A 17,165-nucleotide genomic window follows, 5' to 3' on the forward strand; every position below is an offset into this window, starting at 1 on the left:
TTAAGGTACAAATTAAAAGAAATCTGGATCATAGGATATTTTCTGTTCCAACGCTCCATTATCCCAAAATAGGCGTATCCCAACTATTGCCTACCCACATTGTATGACCCAGCATTTTTAACAATAGAGCTTTTCCTTACTATGATCAATCACGCCTCTGTCAATGCTGTGAAAGTTGGAAACTTCAAATGGTGTTCAGATAAAGTATTCGGCGCTTCATTATGTAAGTTGAGACTTTCCTGGGGTGGAGAATGCATCCGGTGTAGGAACGAGCGCAGAAGAATAGGGACGGAAACAATATTCCGTTTTTCAGGCTCAATTTTCGAAATTAAAATTTTAAGAAAATTGGCTAGTACACATATTACCCTTGAAATCGTCAAATTCTAAAATGCTACCTCATTCGTAGCGATAAAATGTTCTGAGAAGAAAGAGTAGGAAACTATGCATTTTGTAAAATTACAGAAATTCTATTGCAATATCCTTGAACTTTGCTATTGGAACATCCCTTAATATAATTGGATATCCTTTGTCGTTGTGCTATTTAATTTTTTACGATTTAATTTGACGACCTCAATAGCCGACGCAAGATAAGGAGGTCGTGGGTGAAATTTCCGATAGGACATGAAATTTCGTTGCTCTGGTACTCATTTTTGCCATGAATGCCTTTGATTGAGACCAGGTTAATATTCACTCTCAATTTAATTCCCACGAGGCTACTGGAAGTCGTCAAAACATTTGTATTTATTTATTGTCACGTGTACATAGTCAGGTTGTTACAAATGTGTTACATTACGACTAGAGTGTAGTGTATGACCCTGAATAGGGCACTGCAAGACAAGATATTGAATACAATATAAGAAAATTTCATTAAATAAAGTAAAAATTCATAATAGGAATTGAGAGGCGTAACCAAAAAATGTCAAAATTTAAAATTGATGACAAAATAAATTTTAAAACTAAAGCAAAAAACGTCATAGAGAAGATCGAGAGAATATTTCTGAGATGTCTGTATTTTTCAATGGAAATCACGGAATCGTCAAAATTGTACAAAAGCGCGCTCCTATAGTTAGAAAGTAGGTCTTTCGTCCAAAGAGTTATTTGAATAAAAACAAAGTTTCCAAGCAATTGTTGGCAAAGTTGTCTGTATTGTGCAAGACAGTTGAGATTTCTGCAATATTATTTATCATTATGATTGGTTATGAGTTTGAGGAATATTCCGTTTGTTTTATTAACAATTTTGTTTATAATTCAATTCCGATACAAATGAAGGAAGATAATTATTGTTCAGCTCCGGAAGGATTATTTTGTTGTTGGGAAGTTTAATTCGGAGTGTGCTTGTTTTGGCGTGTTTAAATTATGTGTTTGAGTACCTTTTTGTTTTATTAGGACGAATGGCGAGAGTATTACGTAGGTTTCCTGTTAATTAGTTGAATATACCTATGTGGACGCGCGGGGATAACGGCGACGAGATGTAATTTGTGAACACCCCACACAAAAGAGGTGTGTTTTCAAGCTTTTTTGTCATAATTGATACAAAGATCGAAGAACAACAGCAACATAACCTATATATATGTCCCACTGCTAAGCATGGGTCTCCTCTAAGGCGAAGGTTTATGCCGTTATCCGCCAAAAAAAAGTTTTGTAATTGTAAGTAAAAATATAATTTTAATTTTTTACTTTTTCATCTGATACAAAAAAATCTATCACAAAAGATTTGTTACAATAGTAAAATTACATATCGAATGTGAACTGGCAACCGGTACTATCTCAATTTTGACAACTTAACAGGATGATGAAAAAATAATTTACATGGGATCTGGTTTATTGAGTAAGAATACGTAGTGTACACACATACATGTGTAATAAAAATATTTAAAAACTATGTGTTTTTATTTAATAAACCAGATGATAAACTATATAAATTACGCAAACAATTTGTTTCTTCATCTTGTAAAATAGTCGAAATTGGGATAGTACCTACCGATCGCCAGTTCACAGTCGATATTCTGCTTTCTTATCGAAGTAAGGGAATATGATACTTACAAGCGATTTAAATACTAAAGCAAATGTGACGGATCGTCAGCAGCAGGCTTTCAGTCTTCGCACCGTTCATCTTTTATGATGTTATAATCTGACAACCTATCTGTATTGTCAGTTTGTATATAAAATTATACGCGTTTGCATACAGACATTTAAAAGAAATGTTTGTGATCGCTGCCAGTCAACATCAAAATACAGTAGAAGTATAACGGACTCGTAGATGTGAAAAAACGGAATTGACTGTTCGTTCGTCCTCATATATATGGTATTATAATTAAATTAATTTTAAAATTAATTTTTAGTAAAATTTAATTATAATACCATCATTGGACATGCACAAGAATAATCAGACAATTAATAACAACAAAATAGTACATTATTTTTTTATTATTAACATTAAAGAGAGGAAGATGTATAATATAAAAAGTAGAAAAATATTAATTAATATTAAATGTAATATTTGACGTGTTAGGACAATTGCTAAAAGAATATGTTATAGTTTTTCTAGGCACATTAATAGTAATCTGCTGAACTTCTGATGATATGTTTGAAATTGTATCTACATATTACAGTATAAATATTTTCGTTATCGCTCTTCTCACTAGCACTTACTTTCGCGACCAAAATACAAAAAAGACAAAAAAACAAAAACATACCAAAGACTAGTTTAAATGTTACCGCCATTTTCTTTTTTTTTTAAGTAAGCGGTACAGGTAGGTATTTTTAATTCTCGCAACTATGAACACTGGGCAGTTGACTGTATGAGTTTTACTTTTGCCTGTTTACATAGCTTTTTTATTTTTTATTATTTATTTTATTCACAATTAAAAAGTTTACAAAAAGGAACACAAGACACCGAATAAAAAACCATTAACAAATTTATGTATCGCTGCCATTACATGCTATCAGGCGTCTAACAAAATAATTACTGACCAATACCTATAAGTATATATAATAATTTACGCAACTTACACTTAAGAACTAATAACTTTAACAATTTGATAAATGAATTGACTTAAGGATCGTTTTACAATTTTTTGGTTTACCTATACGTTTACCAAAAACGTCACTTGGCAATTTATTAAGCTTATCAAGTTTCAATCAATTTATTAAGCTCATTAAGTTCTTCAAGGGTGCTAATTTGGTTGCATTACTTTATGAATATGAAGGAAATATGATGTGAAACCAGTCAGCAACATTTATATATACAGTTAATTTTTTGCAATTCAGTAACTTTGTTCTTTAAAATACGAGTTTGAGACAATAAGGCGACGATACATTACCGTTATGACAAATACGATATATCCCATCTTTTGGGGGATGAGAAAAGTTAGCACAATTTACACATTTTCGGCAAATACATAGTAAGTATTGAATTTTGCGTATTGATTCTTAAAACATGTTTAGCTGATAAACAAGGCCAAGTTTAGTGTAGGTACTTGAAAAAATTTATAAGACTTTATCTGTTCTTTCCTAGAACGCTTGTCTAAAAATATAACATCTGTCTCCTCTTACCTCACCTGACCTTAACAAAGAAATTTGACGATCTCGGTGATGCAGCAATTAGGTCCCGGGGAGAATTCCAGCTGTGGAACAAATTTAGGAAATGAATGTTTTGTACGAGCACGCTTAACATTTTCGATGTTATGTGACACAAAGCAAGTGTTACCCGGTTCAGTATGTAACAAGTACACGTGTAGTTACTTTAGTTGAACATTGATAGTAATTTACTTAGTAGAAAGATTTTTGTAAACAATTGTTACAATTTTGAAACAAAATTGGAGATCATCTTTTAAGATACAGTCCTTCAGTTACAGTTACAGTCTTTTCTTTCCTGTTTATCCTTTAAGGTAGACTCTTTAATTTCACTAAGAACTTTGTCTTCTAAAGCTATTTAAACTTAATTAAAGAGTTCATTCTGTCGACCTTCGTAATTATATTCACGAATTACAGTCTTGACAAAATTCCGAATTCTCATTTCGCCGTCTCTCTTACACTTTTACCCGTCTATAATAATGCTAGTCTCAAATTCCTATCTGTCTCATAGGGCCCATTTTAAATTTAGTTAAATTATAATTGTACCTTAATGAATTTTTGAAGATAATTGGTTAGCGAAAATTTATGTATGAAATTTCCATTATTAAAAGCAAATTATAATCTCACCAATTACGACCAATCTTAGCTATTTGAAGAAAAAACCCAGCCTCCTGGATATATACGCCTCGTTGTGCAGACCGCTATAAAATTTTTTGCTCTCTATACTATATATTTTTTGTGATACTTAATGATGGGATAAACAAGTCGTGCACCTTGTCGTAAACGACACGCCTACCCATGATAATTGTAGTGCCACTCACGGTTTTCAATAGCAAAAGTCTGAGGGGCACTACCACTGCGCCCGTCACCCTCAGGCAGTAGTTGAAAAGTCCCAAGTGTCTGCACTTTCACCAGCACCTTTACCCTTCAAAACCGAAACGCAGTAACTCTCACATTACTACGTGGCGGCAGAAATACGTAATGTGCCAGTACTTCCTTAGACGAACACTTTCACAAGTAGCTCTACTGTTACTACATTTAGTATGTTATTCACTTTATTTAAATCCTACATAAATATTGTTACTATATAGATAGAAACCAAATGACAGCTAGGATCTGAATCTACCAGAGTCGTGGTCAACCGCGGTATTTGTGATAAGACAGCGCCTGTCACTGCGTTGACTTAGTTTAATTATTTATACGTATTGTTATTTATTTGTCATTTAATTACATTATTTGTTATTTTTAAATCGTTTAATTGTATAATTATTGTATTAGTTTTACTTGGTCTTAGTTAATAAGTTGTCATGAAAGTGAATAAAGTTTTCGCAGACAATTTTGCATAGAATGTTCTGCGAAATGTTATTTTGTACATTCTAAAACATGTTGTGTGGACTTACGTGGTTAGCTAGGTAATACTTTTTATACACCACGTTTTGTAGCCAATAAATATGGTTTTAATTATAGTAGAGTTCCTTGTGAATAGAACTGTGTTTGTGTGGGTTCGTCCAGGCAAGTACTGCCACCTCACCTATTTCTGCCGCTAAGCAGTAATGTAAACATTAATGTGTTGCGGTTTTGAAAGGTATGTGTGCTGGTGAAATTAAAAGCACATAGGACTCTTCAACTTTATATCTAAGGGTGACGGGCGCAGTGGCATCTTTTTTGTCTTTAAAGTCAGGCAATTCTCATGGACACCTTCCGCCCGGGAGAAGCAAAGGGTTATGTCAAACTCGACAACTGAAACCTGACGGTGTCCCATCTCCTCACCATGAGCCGGAGTCGCGGGACGGGGACGCTTTATTATTCTTCCGCGACTCCGACTGTGGGTGGTTCAGTTGAGCGCCGAATCCCATTTCGCTTTCCGGGGAAAGTTCTTGTCTCCCCATCAGGAGTCCTGAGAAGCAGACGTGAAACACGTACACCGTCATCTCGGGCCTACCAGTAACACGCGACTGACTGCCCTAAATCTACCGCTCACTGGACCCATCTGATGGGGGCTTACGCCACCCGTTACCCTTCTATGTCGGCAGCATGAGAGCCATAGCTCTCTTTCTGCGACCCACTCTCCCGACGGCGAATCGGGTCAGGGGCTGAATCTTCCCTGTCCCTTTCCGCCGCCTCCTTCCGGGGCGCAGTGGCTCCTACCCTAACTTAAGGCCATTTTCTTGAGAATAGAGCTGTGCCAGGCAGTGGAACGCATTGCGTTGATACGGCATAACTGTAGTCTCATTGAAATTAAACATCGTTCAATTTACGTTAAAATAATTATATTGGAACAGAAATAACTTTTCACATAAATCAAATGACGCCTACGGATTTTGTTATTTTTGAAGCCCAACTTATTATTACGGATTTAAAAGCTGAGAGGGGTTGAGCAAAGCTCAACCCTTTAAGACTCCAATAAATTATTTGGATAAATAATTACGTATATTAGATAAATACTTCATCTCTTGTTTTTTATATTGAATCAAGTACTTTATTATTTTTGTCACTACAAAAAAAGCATAAATACGAATATAACTTTTTTTAGGTAGTCATTAAATTTAGCGACACAAAACTTTATATTAATGTAGCAAGGAATAGTATATTCGGCCTGAATAGTTTGGCCAAACTATTCGGCTGATTAACCAACGTACGTAAATTGACACCAAAAATGCCACTCATTATAATAAATAAATAATATTGTGCAATGAAACAACAAGAGAACTTTAATTTCAAGTTTATAAATTAAATTTATGGCCCAATGATGAAATTAATTGCTTATTCCGCTTCAGTTTGATTAACTTTCAAAAATTTAATTTTATTTTGGTTTGCAAATAATAAGTACTTGGCTTCCCTCTTTTGTGCAGTAGCTTCAAAAATAAGAATGCTATGATGGTTGCCAACCTTCGTAGAGAAGCGGCACACTAAGAAGAAGATTCGGCCGAATAGTAATTCCATATTCGGTGTTCGGCTAAATAAACTGAATAAGCCGAATACCGAATATTAACCTAATATTCGTCGCAAGTCTCTTTTATATCTAAAAGAACGAAATAGCTCTTACACGTTTCGCTTCTTCTCGGACCGCCGACATTAAACACACAACGGCTTGACTGACTCAAGTCGTTTCTACATTAAATAAGTTTTTTTTAATAACAACAATTGACGGGACGAACGTGTCGTGCCCCTGGTGATAAGCGACACGCCTAGCCGTAACAGTTGTGGTGACATTCAGAGCTAAATCCATTTTCCAACCTTTTAAATCCCAAATATGTTATGGGCACTGCCACTGCGCCCATCACCCTGAGCCATAAGATTGACAGGTCCCATGTGCCTGTAATTTCACCGGCACCCTTACCCTTCTAATCGCAACGCAGTAATGCTTACATTAATGGCGGCAGAAACAAGCAAGGTGGCAGTACTTCCCTGAACGAACTCTCACAAGAGGTCTACTACTAATAAAAGTGTAGTATGGTAAGGTTTAGCACTCTCTACCCGTATTCTCCTGCTGTTTGTAAATGTATGAATTACTCATTCACGATTGCGTAATATACGACTACCCCACGCTAAGACGGTTAACTCACAGCGATTATGCAAATGCGGAATCAAATTTTTGCGCGAATTTCATTCGAGTTTCGTGCCGTCACGACTCCGCGGTACCACCGTGGGATAATCTCTTTTTGTTATTTACAAATACAAAGTGGAAAGTCTTTGTGATTAGTAAGAAGTTGCTTATTGAGAAATTACGCAGCCGCTCTTTTGTTTTTACGCAACCACGGAGATGAAAAGGTTAAGCTTGTAAGTTTACTATTGGTTTTATTAAATGTAATAATGTTTTACTACCGCGATATTCGTTTATTTTTTTGTTTAATTACTCCACTAGTTTGTTTATAACATGACCAAAATTCAAGAGGATTGCTCATACCCGTCCTACAGATCCTAACTCTGAATATATATAGATAATATAAATATAAGAAGTTTATATTATGTAAATGGACATGGATATCAATAATTTCTTCTAAAAACTAACTACTTATAATATTAATTATACGTAGTTATTTTTATTATGCTATTAATATTAATAAAATTAATTTCTAAACTTTGACTACAATGCGAATCAATAGATGGCGTTGTGTGTTTCGGAAATAATTCTGCCGTCCGCAAACTAAAACTAGGCTAAGTGACAAATGTTCAAACATCTGTTTTAAATAGCATAAGATAGAGCACAAAACTCACTTTTAAAAACAGTTAGAATTAGTCAACGAGTTTAAGTTATCGGAACTGACCCTAACGATGCATAGCTGAAATATCATTAAACAATATCAATATTTTAAAACTTCTTACGGTTTTTTTTCTGACATTCCAAAAAATTATTTTGTCACTTAACGGACGGTAGAATTCTAATCCAGTGTGACTGCGGTTCTCGAGAAGATCGCAACGCGGTCACGATAGCGCATTTTAGGGGGCGTAATACAAAGTCAATATAGTGGTAAAATAATAAAAAAATACACAATAAAAAATACTTTAAAAAACCTGTTTAAGAAAATTTACTCTACATATGAAAGTAGCAGCAGTAGAGCTCCTTATGAAGGAGTTCGCCCGGGGAAGTACTGCCACCTTGCCTATTTCTGCTGCCAAGTAGTAATGTCAGCATTACTGTGTTCCGGTTTTGAGGGGTAAGGGTGCTGGTAAAATGCAGGCACCTGGGATTTGTCAACTTATATCTCAAAGTGACTGGCGCAGTGGAAATATAAGGGCCCCTCAGATCTTTGCGATTCACAGCTCTGAGTGGCACTGCAATTGTTGTCCAGCAGACGGCATTCGGCGTCATTCGGTTTAAAATCAGCGAAGCCAAACCATAAAAAAAAATTAAAAAAGCAATATGCCATGTCACTTCTGCGGGCTACAGACCCCTAAGCATGATTGAGATATTAATTCCGCCTGTCAAAATTGTATAAAATCTCTTATAAAGGGGATGGGATTTAAGGGAGGACTTTGGCAAATCATTTGGGTATTCTTCGTTTTAATTAATAGTTGCAGCTTGGGAGATACCGAGATTGTGGTGTAATTAGATGTAAAGTTGGGCACAAATGAACATTTTGTAAATAAACATTTGATTTCTTTTTTTTTATGGCGCTTACCAACGCCAAAGTATAAAGCGGGAAAAAAACGTTTCTTACAATGTCGGCCATTAACAAAATGTGCGCGATTATTAAAAACGCTTAAATGTGGTATTTGTAGAGCGGTGGTTCCACAGTGGGACGGTTGCTTTTCGGTTTAAGTCTATGGTTCGTTGTGGCGGCATATGCCAATGTCCTTTATTTCTAAGGCATTGGTGGAAGTGCAGATCAAAACCAATTTTAGAAAAGTTTATTTCCCAAATTGGTCCTACCGAGAATCGAACCCGGGAACTATTTTTTTATGATACCACGTGACGGTACGAACAAGCGTACGCGACACGCCTGTCCGTTGCAGTTGCAGTGCTACTCGGAACTTTATATAGCAAGAATCGAAGGGACACTGTCACTGCGCCTGTCACTATGAGAGATAAGTTGACAAGTCTGCGCCTGTAATTTCACCATCACCCTTGAGCTTCAAAACTGAAATGCAGTAATGCTCTACTACTGCTTGGCGGTAGAAATATGTAGGTAATATGGCATTACTTCTCCAGTTCGTCGGCTCTTTCACAAGGCCACTAAATTGTAAGGGAGATCTGTGATCTCTTCTTAATCTAGTTGCTATCGTGGTGACGTGTATACATGTTATCAATCTTGATATACTAATTTAGATAATAAATAAAAAAATACAACAATGCCTATAAAACAATGCGGCAGTGTGAATACCATTTCTCAGAGAAAAAGTACAATGAGACTGGTATCACGTAAAATATACCTAATTTCAGTAAGAAACAGGATATCCATAATATAAATTTTAGAACTAAGTCCAAACTCATGGTACCACAAATTCGTTTAGCAATGTAAACGATTCTTTTATGGGGAATCGTATATGTTTTTGCTATAACATTTCGGAGCATATTTATTAAGATTATCAATTTCTAAGTTTCAAACTTAAAATACAATTATTTTAATTGAAAAGTCATATTACAAAATAGAAGACTACGTGTTATATAAAGATATATAGAAAGACGACGTAAGTCTAAATTCCCCACACATATGAGTCAAAGTGTATAAGTTTATCCATCGCATTTAAGTTTATTTGAAAAGAGCTCGTTCCTCTCAGGAAAGTTAGCACCCTGAGCTTAAAAATGACGCTTTCAAGTTATATAAAACTTTATCTATGGAATAATTGATTGTTTTTGACTTTGACTTTGATTCAAACCATTTATGTGCCACACAAAAATTTTTTTTCATATAAACAAAGTTGGTTATCCTAATTAAATTATAATAATAATGTCCCACAAGACCACATCGGTATTTACCAGTCCAGAAGCAATTTTGAAAATGCTGAGTGAGGCTGAATGTAGAAAAACTTTCATACATTTCTCACACGTGGCAAAAAAAGCCGTTAAAACAAATAACAAAAGTCTGCAACAAACACAGAGAAATTCAGTGAAGTAAATTCACAAAAACAATTGATTATTATGGTAGTAAAACTTCGTGCTATTCTAATAAACTTAATATTTATTTTTATAATTATTACTTTACTTAAAATCGTGTATCGCTAAAATGTGATCCCATGCACCACGCATAGATTTGCTTTCTTTAAAAACATTCCCCTTAATGATTATTAATCTATACTAAAGAAGTTTTATTTTAATGCGTTCTTGCTTGCTTGCTAAAACACATTATTGCTATAATCTTAATTATATAACATTAAAGTGCAAAATAAATCACGGTATTCACTTTTCTATTGTTAATGAAATGTAAAAGCTTGGAATATTGATGACTCATGGTAGAAAAGTAAATCATTGTTGTTTTATGTTGTTATTTCTCCTATGTATCTTTTGGGCCGTTCTTTATGTAAAGCGTTATTTGTGATTGTACGTTAAAAGTATGAAATAATAATGTTCATTACAAAATATTACCAATTATTACTTGCTCATAGAATCTCTTTAGAATAGACCGGTATCCACCCGTGAGACGTGATGTATAAAGTATTAGATAACGGATTTTTCAATTTTCTCAATACTTACGCATTGGATTTTTTTTCAAACCAACAAAGTGTTACTCCCGTTCTCCATCAGACATTTTTTTTGTAACTTTAAGTCGTGCGCCTGATGGTATGCTATACGCTTGTCCATAACAGTTACAGTGCCACTCAGAGCTTTAAATTGCAAAGATTTTAGGGGCACTTCCACTGCGCCGTCACCCTGAGGCATAAGTTGACAAGTCCCATACGCCTATAATTTCACAATTCACCCTTACCCTTCAAAACCGGAACACAGTAATGCTGACATTACTGCTTGACGACAGAAATAGGTAATGTGGCAGTACTTCCCTGGACGAACTCTTTCACAAGAAGCTCCACTGCTACTGAATAGTGTCAATGGAATGGCAGTGATGACATTCAATGGAAATTACTATGCATGTCTTAATTTTTTGTCTCGTTAATCAGCAATTTAGTTTTCAAAAGAAATCTGTATAATATTAGTAGACTACACGTTTCACCGATTGAAGGGCTAAATGTCAATGGCTAAATACTAAAAAATTGCAATGTCAATTGCATAAGTGGCTCGTGTCTGGCCACTGACAAACAACCATTTGTAACTGTTAGCAGAATATACATATACAGATATACGTACAATCTTAGAATAATAACGCATAGAATGATGGTTTCATATCAAACGAACTTGTCACAAGTGAGGTAAAAATCAAATTCATGTAGGCTAGTTTTAGTAGTAGGTTAATTTTCGGTTTTAGTCAATATTTTTATAAAAATACAAGTTCAAACACGCTACTTCCTTGTGGAATGTGATGTTAGTATCTATTTTATGTTTGTCTGGCGTATTTTTACACTCATTTACCGCACATTTCGTCATTTTTATCTAAAATTCTGGAGCTGTTCGCGGTGCAAATTGACCTTAAGCACTGACCCGCCCGCTCGTGTAGGCCCTTTTGGCGCGCTTCAATTTGCCTCACTTAGACTAGGTTTCTATGCGTTATTATTCTAAGCGTACTATATCCTGCCATTAGCACTCTAACGACATACAACTGAGAATTCAAAGTCAAAGAATCGTTTATTCCATAGATAATAGAAGTTTATGTGACTGTTACATAATGGAAGGCATTAAAATACGAGTGTTTTAAAGCCTAATTATAGACAGTTACATACACTGCTTTATCTACACATATAAGCTCTCTGTGATGTGTTCAGGAACCGCATGTTACGAATGGCGAAATGGCGGCAAAACTTTTGTCACGCATGTCACACAACCGTAGTTTTTATTTTTAATTGAAAGACAAACTAGAATCTGCCCTAACTATCATATCGTTCGATATCAAGTAACGTGTGAAATTTATCAAAATTGTTTGCTATTGACATTTATTTTGAACAAAACTTCGTCTCGACTAATATTAGAATTGAGGTCGAATCAAATTGTTTTGTTTTTCAGAGACGTTCGAAATTTGAATGTAATAATAACATCGAACTCGATGTTATTATGAAGCAATAATAACATTTTCACAGATAAGAAATTAGTTCTAACAAAACAGTTTATGTTTAACGCTGGTTGTAATTTGCTGTTTTTGAACACATGATAGAGGGTTTATGATACGTGTGTAGATAAAATAAATTTTACTTGAAAACGTCACATTTAAGCTACTGCTCGTTCACTACGCTAACTTCCCTGAGAAGAACAAGCAAGAAACTCTAGGGATTGCTCTTTTCAAATAAACTTAAATGCTTATAGGATACACTTTGTGTGTAATCTAGAGCCGTGCCGAGATGATTTGTGAGGATTGAGAGATCCGAAAAAATTGTTATATTTCCTGTTGTATAATCTATTCACAAAAAGCCACATCTGGACTTTCTTACTCGGTTTTAAGGAGATCTGCCTTTTGAATGTTCCTAGATGAAATAAAATCTATTCTGAATTTCTAATTGTTCATCTGGGTTGTAGGACTTGATTTTTGACAAGAGTGGAAGCAGTTTTCAGGCTTTCATTCGATAGAACTATTTCGCACGTATTTTTTATTTTCTTTAAATAGCCATTAAAGTTTCTGAAATTAAATTCAAATTTGAAAAAAGCAAGTTTCGTTTAACGATGGTATTGTTTTCAACATGCGATTTAATGATAAGTCTTGAGAGTTCTGGTGGAAGACTTTCTTTACAATCATTTTGATAATGAGTAATAAAAATAAAACACAAACCCACCGTCTTCTGTTAGTTCGTCAGCCAGCCAGCCAGCCATACATAACAGGCGTAGCTTTGGTGGAGCAATGAAATAATCCAAATAAATTATGAACTTACAGCTCGTTTGATTTGTTATATCAACATTGATAACGCGATGACAAAACACCATAGAGAAACAATCAGTAACTACTTTAGGTTGTTATCTTCCAAAGTTCATCAAGTTTAGATTTATTACTTCCGATTACTTAAATTATTTCTCATAATAATAATTAAAGCTCTTAGATAAAACCAAGAAAGACTTCGCGTCTGCATTCAAGACCTGTTACGCCATCTAGCGGAGAGTAGCAGAACTAATTAAGCTTTTTTACTTGTTTAAATTTAAAAAGTTTTTCTGATGTTGTATTACAAATATTTATTACGTGCTCAATTATAAAAAGTAATTGGAATATGCTGTTGGCTTATAAGATTGAAGTTTGCAATTTATTTAAAGGGGCGTTAGTAACGCGTGGCGCCATCTGTTATTGAATAGGAATATTAAACCAGGTTGGAAGAGAATAAATTATCCTAATACCCTCTTAATAATTCAGAGCACCGATCCCTTCAATGAGTGGCAATTTTTCGGTTCCCTTTCCCTAATTCAAAGCATCAATATTCGTGGTTGAAGTTTGTACAGCTATGGAATATACGATTCAATTATATATTATTGAAAAAAAATCGGCATGAGGTATCCATTTTTTAACAGTCTGTGGATACATTATTATTATGTCTAGTTATTCTTGCCGATGGTTTGAAATATGCATAGGTTTGTCTTTTGTTTTATTATTCGTTTCATTGAAACTCTGTTTGCGTACCAAAATAAAGCCAACTGAATGGCAGAGTTGTGGGCACCGCGCCAATTTTTGCCATTTCCATACACATTGCTCTGCGTTGCGTAGAACCCTATTTGTAAACACACGCCCCCGAACAAGGGGTCAATGCAAAATGGACGGTTAAGGTTAACGACTTTTTGTTTTCCCCGCGACTTCAAAAGCTGCGGATTAGAATGCGGCGTAGCATTCGGCTTTTAAAATTTATAATTCTAAGAATTTGAGTTTAAAGTTCGAAATTTTTGAATTTTCCAATTGTTCGGATTGGGTACTTAAACTCCTAGGCGTAAGTTAGGCACACTTTTTTAGAATTCAAGGATCGTTTTCGAGTTATTCGCACGAGCAATGGGATGCAAAGGGGATGCAAATCTGTTCTTTAGTGGCTTTTTATTGAAATTTTATGACTTGCTGTAATTTTACTGTCACGCTCACTCTTGGGAAAGATTGCGTTGAAGGGGAAAATAACGAATGCTGATTGGTTGATTTTTTATTGGCTCGTAATTAAGTTTTAATAGAATTCAATTTAATTTGGCTTAAAGGTGGTATTTTTTAGTCTCTTTTTATTACGGGCGTACTCGTTAACACAATTACATTAAGAAAAAGATTGTGAATTTATTTTGTAATCTTCAATATAGTTTTTTTTACTTGATCATTTTATGGAAGTTGGTTGTTGAACATTTTATTGTAATAGTATTTATCAAGTAAATAATAAAGAATTATGAATAAAAACAACGCAGACTGTTTTCGGCAGAGATCATTTCGAATTCTTTCTTTACTACAAAAAATAAAATACAACATAAAATTCGCTCTCAAATTTTATTAAACTAAATTCCTGATGTCTATAAAAAAGTACCAGCAGAGCAAAAATAACAAAGAGTTTCAAATTTCGAATTTCTTGATTGCAGACCGCCAGCGCACCATGGTGCGTCGATCCTCGCGGGGTTGGGAGCGGGGGGCGCGGTCCCCTCATACGCGCCCCCCGGGCGTGCCTTCTTCACCCCCCCGCTGCCTCCCGAGTATAGAAACCCGTTTGCTGACAAGCCTACGCTCCGAGGTAAGTTTGGTATTTGAACCTATACATTTTAGTTTTACATTTACGTACTATCGCTGCGAAGAATGTGTATCGTTTTGTTTCTAATTTTAATATAACACGACTTTCTAACTTTACACTATTTTTACAAAGTGTTCATGAGTATATAACTTTTTAAAGATTTTGTTTCTTTATAAAACTGCTTTGGATTAATTTTAGCTTTAGGATTTGTCTTGAACCCTGTGCCATTAAAAGTAGCTGGAAGGCATGTAAAATAAAGGGCAATATAGTTATTCAATTCGTCGCTTGGGGTTTTCCGAACCTTTCAATTTGTATATAGTATATATAGATATACTTAGAATAATAATGCATAGAAACCTAGTCCGCACACGCTAAGTGAGGCAAATTGAAGCGCGCCCAAAGGGCCTACACGAGCGGGCGGGCCTTCAGTGCTCAAGGTCAACTTGCACCGCGAACAGATTAGAAGAATAGAAGAATTTTTGCTAAAAATGACGAAATGTGCGGTAAATGAGTGTAAAAATACGTCAGACAAACATAAAATAGATACTAATATCACATTCCACAAGGAAGTAACGCGTTTCAATTTGTATTTTTATATAAATATTCACTAAAACCGAAAAATAACCCACTACTAAAACTAGCCTACATTAATTTGATTTTTGCCTCACTTGTGACAGTTGGTTTGATATGAAACTATCATTCTATGCGTTATTATTCTAAGTACGAGTAGATATATGGATTTTCACGAAAAAATTTCTGAACCAGACTACGCAAATAAATTGTTTACATTAAAATTTTTAGTCCGTAGTGTTGTCATGGTAGAATTGACAGTTAAGTGATATATATCGTATTTAACTTTTTTAACTTAAAAAGCTCTGGATTGGTGTCAACTTGGCAATTGTATGGTAAAAAAGCACGTCCCTGATGTATCTTACCAAGTTTATAAGGCAAAGCACTTTTCCCATCGATAGTACATTTACTTCACTAAGAAAGTATCAAATGACCATACTATCAGTCTTATATCGAAGTTGATAAAGTTTATTTTACACTAGAGACAGCGTCCGTTAATATAAAAGCCTGGAAATAATGGGTGTTTTCTATGAATAAATTTAATAGTATCAAGATTACTTCCATACGTGTAATTATTTTTAGTGATTATGCGTTTAGGTGATCACTTGTTAGGAATAATAATTATATAGGTAGAAAATTATTAAGAAAAAAAATATGCTGTTTTTTAACCGACTATTTTAAGAGGAGGGTAATATGCTCTTGTGGCGTGACCACTACGTCTTCAAAGAGCTCTCTGAACCTTTTCCGAAACTCATTCCTCACGATGCTAGCCTGGTTGACGCCATTCTAAAACAATGCAAATAATATCGACTCTGGAAAGCAATTTTGTCGTATCTCGAAAAGTTAAGAAAATTACTTTTTTACATATTTGGAATCGGATATAAAAAACCGCATTTTGTGGTCTAGGAGTCGTTATGCTACGACGATATTTTTTTATAATACGACGTCGTTATTTGACGAAACACAAAAAAGCTGTAAATAAAACTCAAGTTTTATTTTTCGAGTTACGGCGAGGTTGTTTTCTAGCGATGGTATTATAACCATTAAGGCACATGGCTTTTACTTATTCTTTAATTATGATACTATCTTTGACGGCGTGGAATAGCGGTTAGCAATGTGGGCGCTAGACGATCCAGGTTTCGATTCTTATTCATAATATATATTTGTAAAAACACATCTCACTGCTATTACAATAGTGTTGTAACTCAAAATAATATGTGAAATTTAATATTGTATCATTATTGAACCTAAAATTTGATTCTCTACATGTCAAAAAAACATATTGTAAGAAACAATCAAAAGATATCTACTTTTACTCAAAATGAGACACACTTTATGTGAGCTAGTTCTGGCCAAAATAACAAGAAATTATTTTTTCCTAAAAACCTGATTTTCAGTAATTGACAAAAATGTGCTTGATCCCTTTGATCCGTGATTTTGGTTGAGGCTACTATTTTCTAAAAACAACTATATATTTATTGAGATTTTTTTTGGGAAAACACTCCACTTTTTATTTATATTTACAATTTGTTATGATTATGAATACAGCTTTATGTTTTTTATCTGTATTGAAATGAAGTTTCTAATTATTGTGCTGCACTTGTTTCAGGCACGAATACAGACGGGAATAACTATCTCAACCGACGGCCGATCCCGCCGCCTTCACTTGGACCAGGTCACGAGCGCATTCCCATCCGGCCTCCTGGACAGGTGAGTTCCTGTTATAACCGGCAATTAGAATAGACAAAAAATATATCTGAAATATATTTTGTTCTATGTTTTCGAATTGCAATTCAATTACTATACTA

The 17,165-nt window shown here is 34.6% G+C and overlaps 1 protein-coding gene across 1 annotated transcript in view; it reads left to right on the forward strand.

Moving 5' to 3' along the window:
• Positions 1-17,165, forward strand: part of LOC113228151 — a 70,365-nt gene that overhangs the window by 46,552 nt on the left and 6,648 nt on the right. Inside the window, exons 3-4 of the mRNA XM_026461361.1 lie at positions 14,642-14,790; positions 16,967-17,067. Coding sequence (XP_026317146.1) covers positions 14,642-14,790; positions 16,967-17,067 — 250 coding nt within the window. The remainder of the gene's footprint in view (positions 1-14,641; positions 14,791-16,966; positions 17,068-17,165) is intronic.

Source organism: Hyposmocoma kahamanoa, unplaced genomic scaffold (genome assembly GCF_003589595.1).
Source record: "Hyposmocoma kahamanoa isolate Upper Pololo Valley unplaced genomic scaffold, ASM358959v1 224, whole genome shotgun sequence".
NCBI classification, from domain to species: domain Eukaryota; kingdom Metazoa; phylum Arthropoda; class Insecta; order Lepidoptera; family Cosmopterigidae; genus Hyposmocoma; species Hyposmocoma kahamanoa.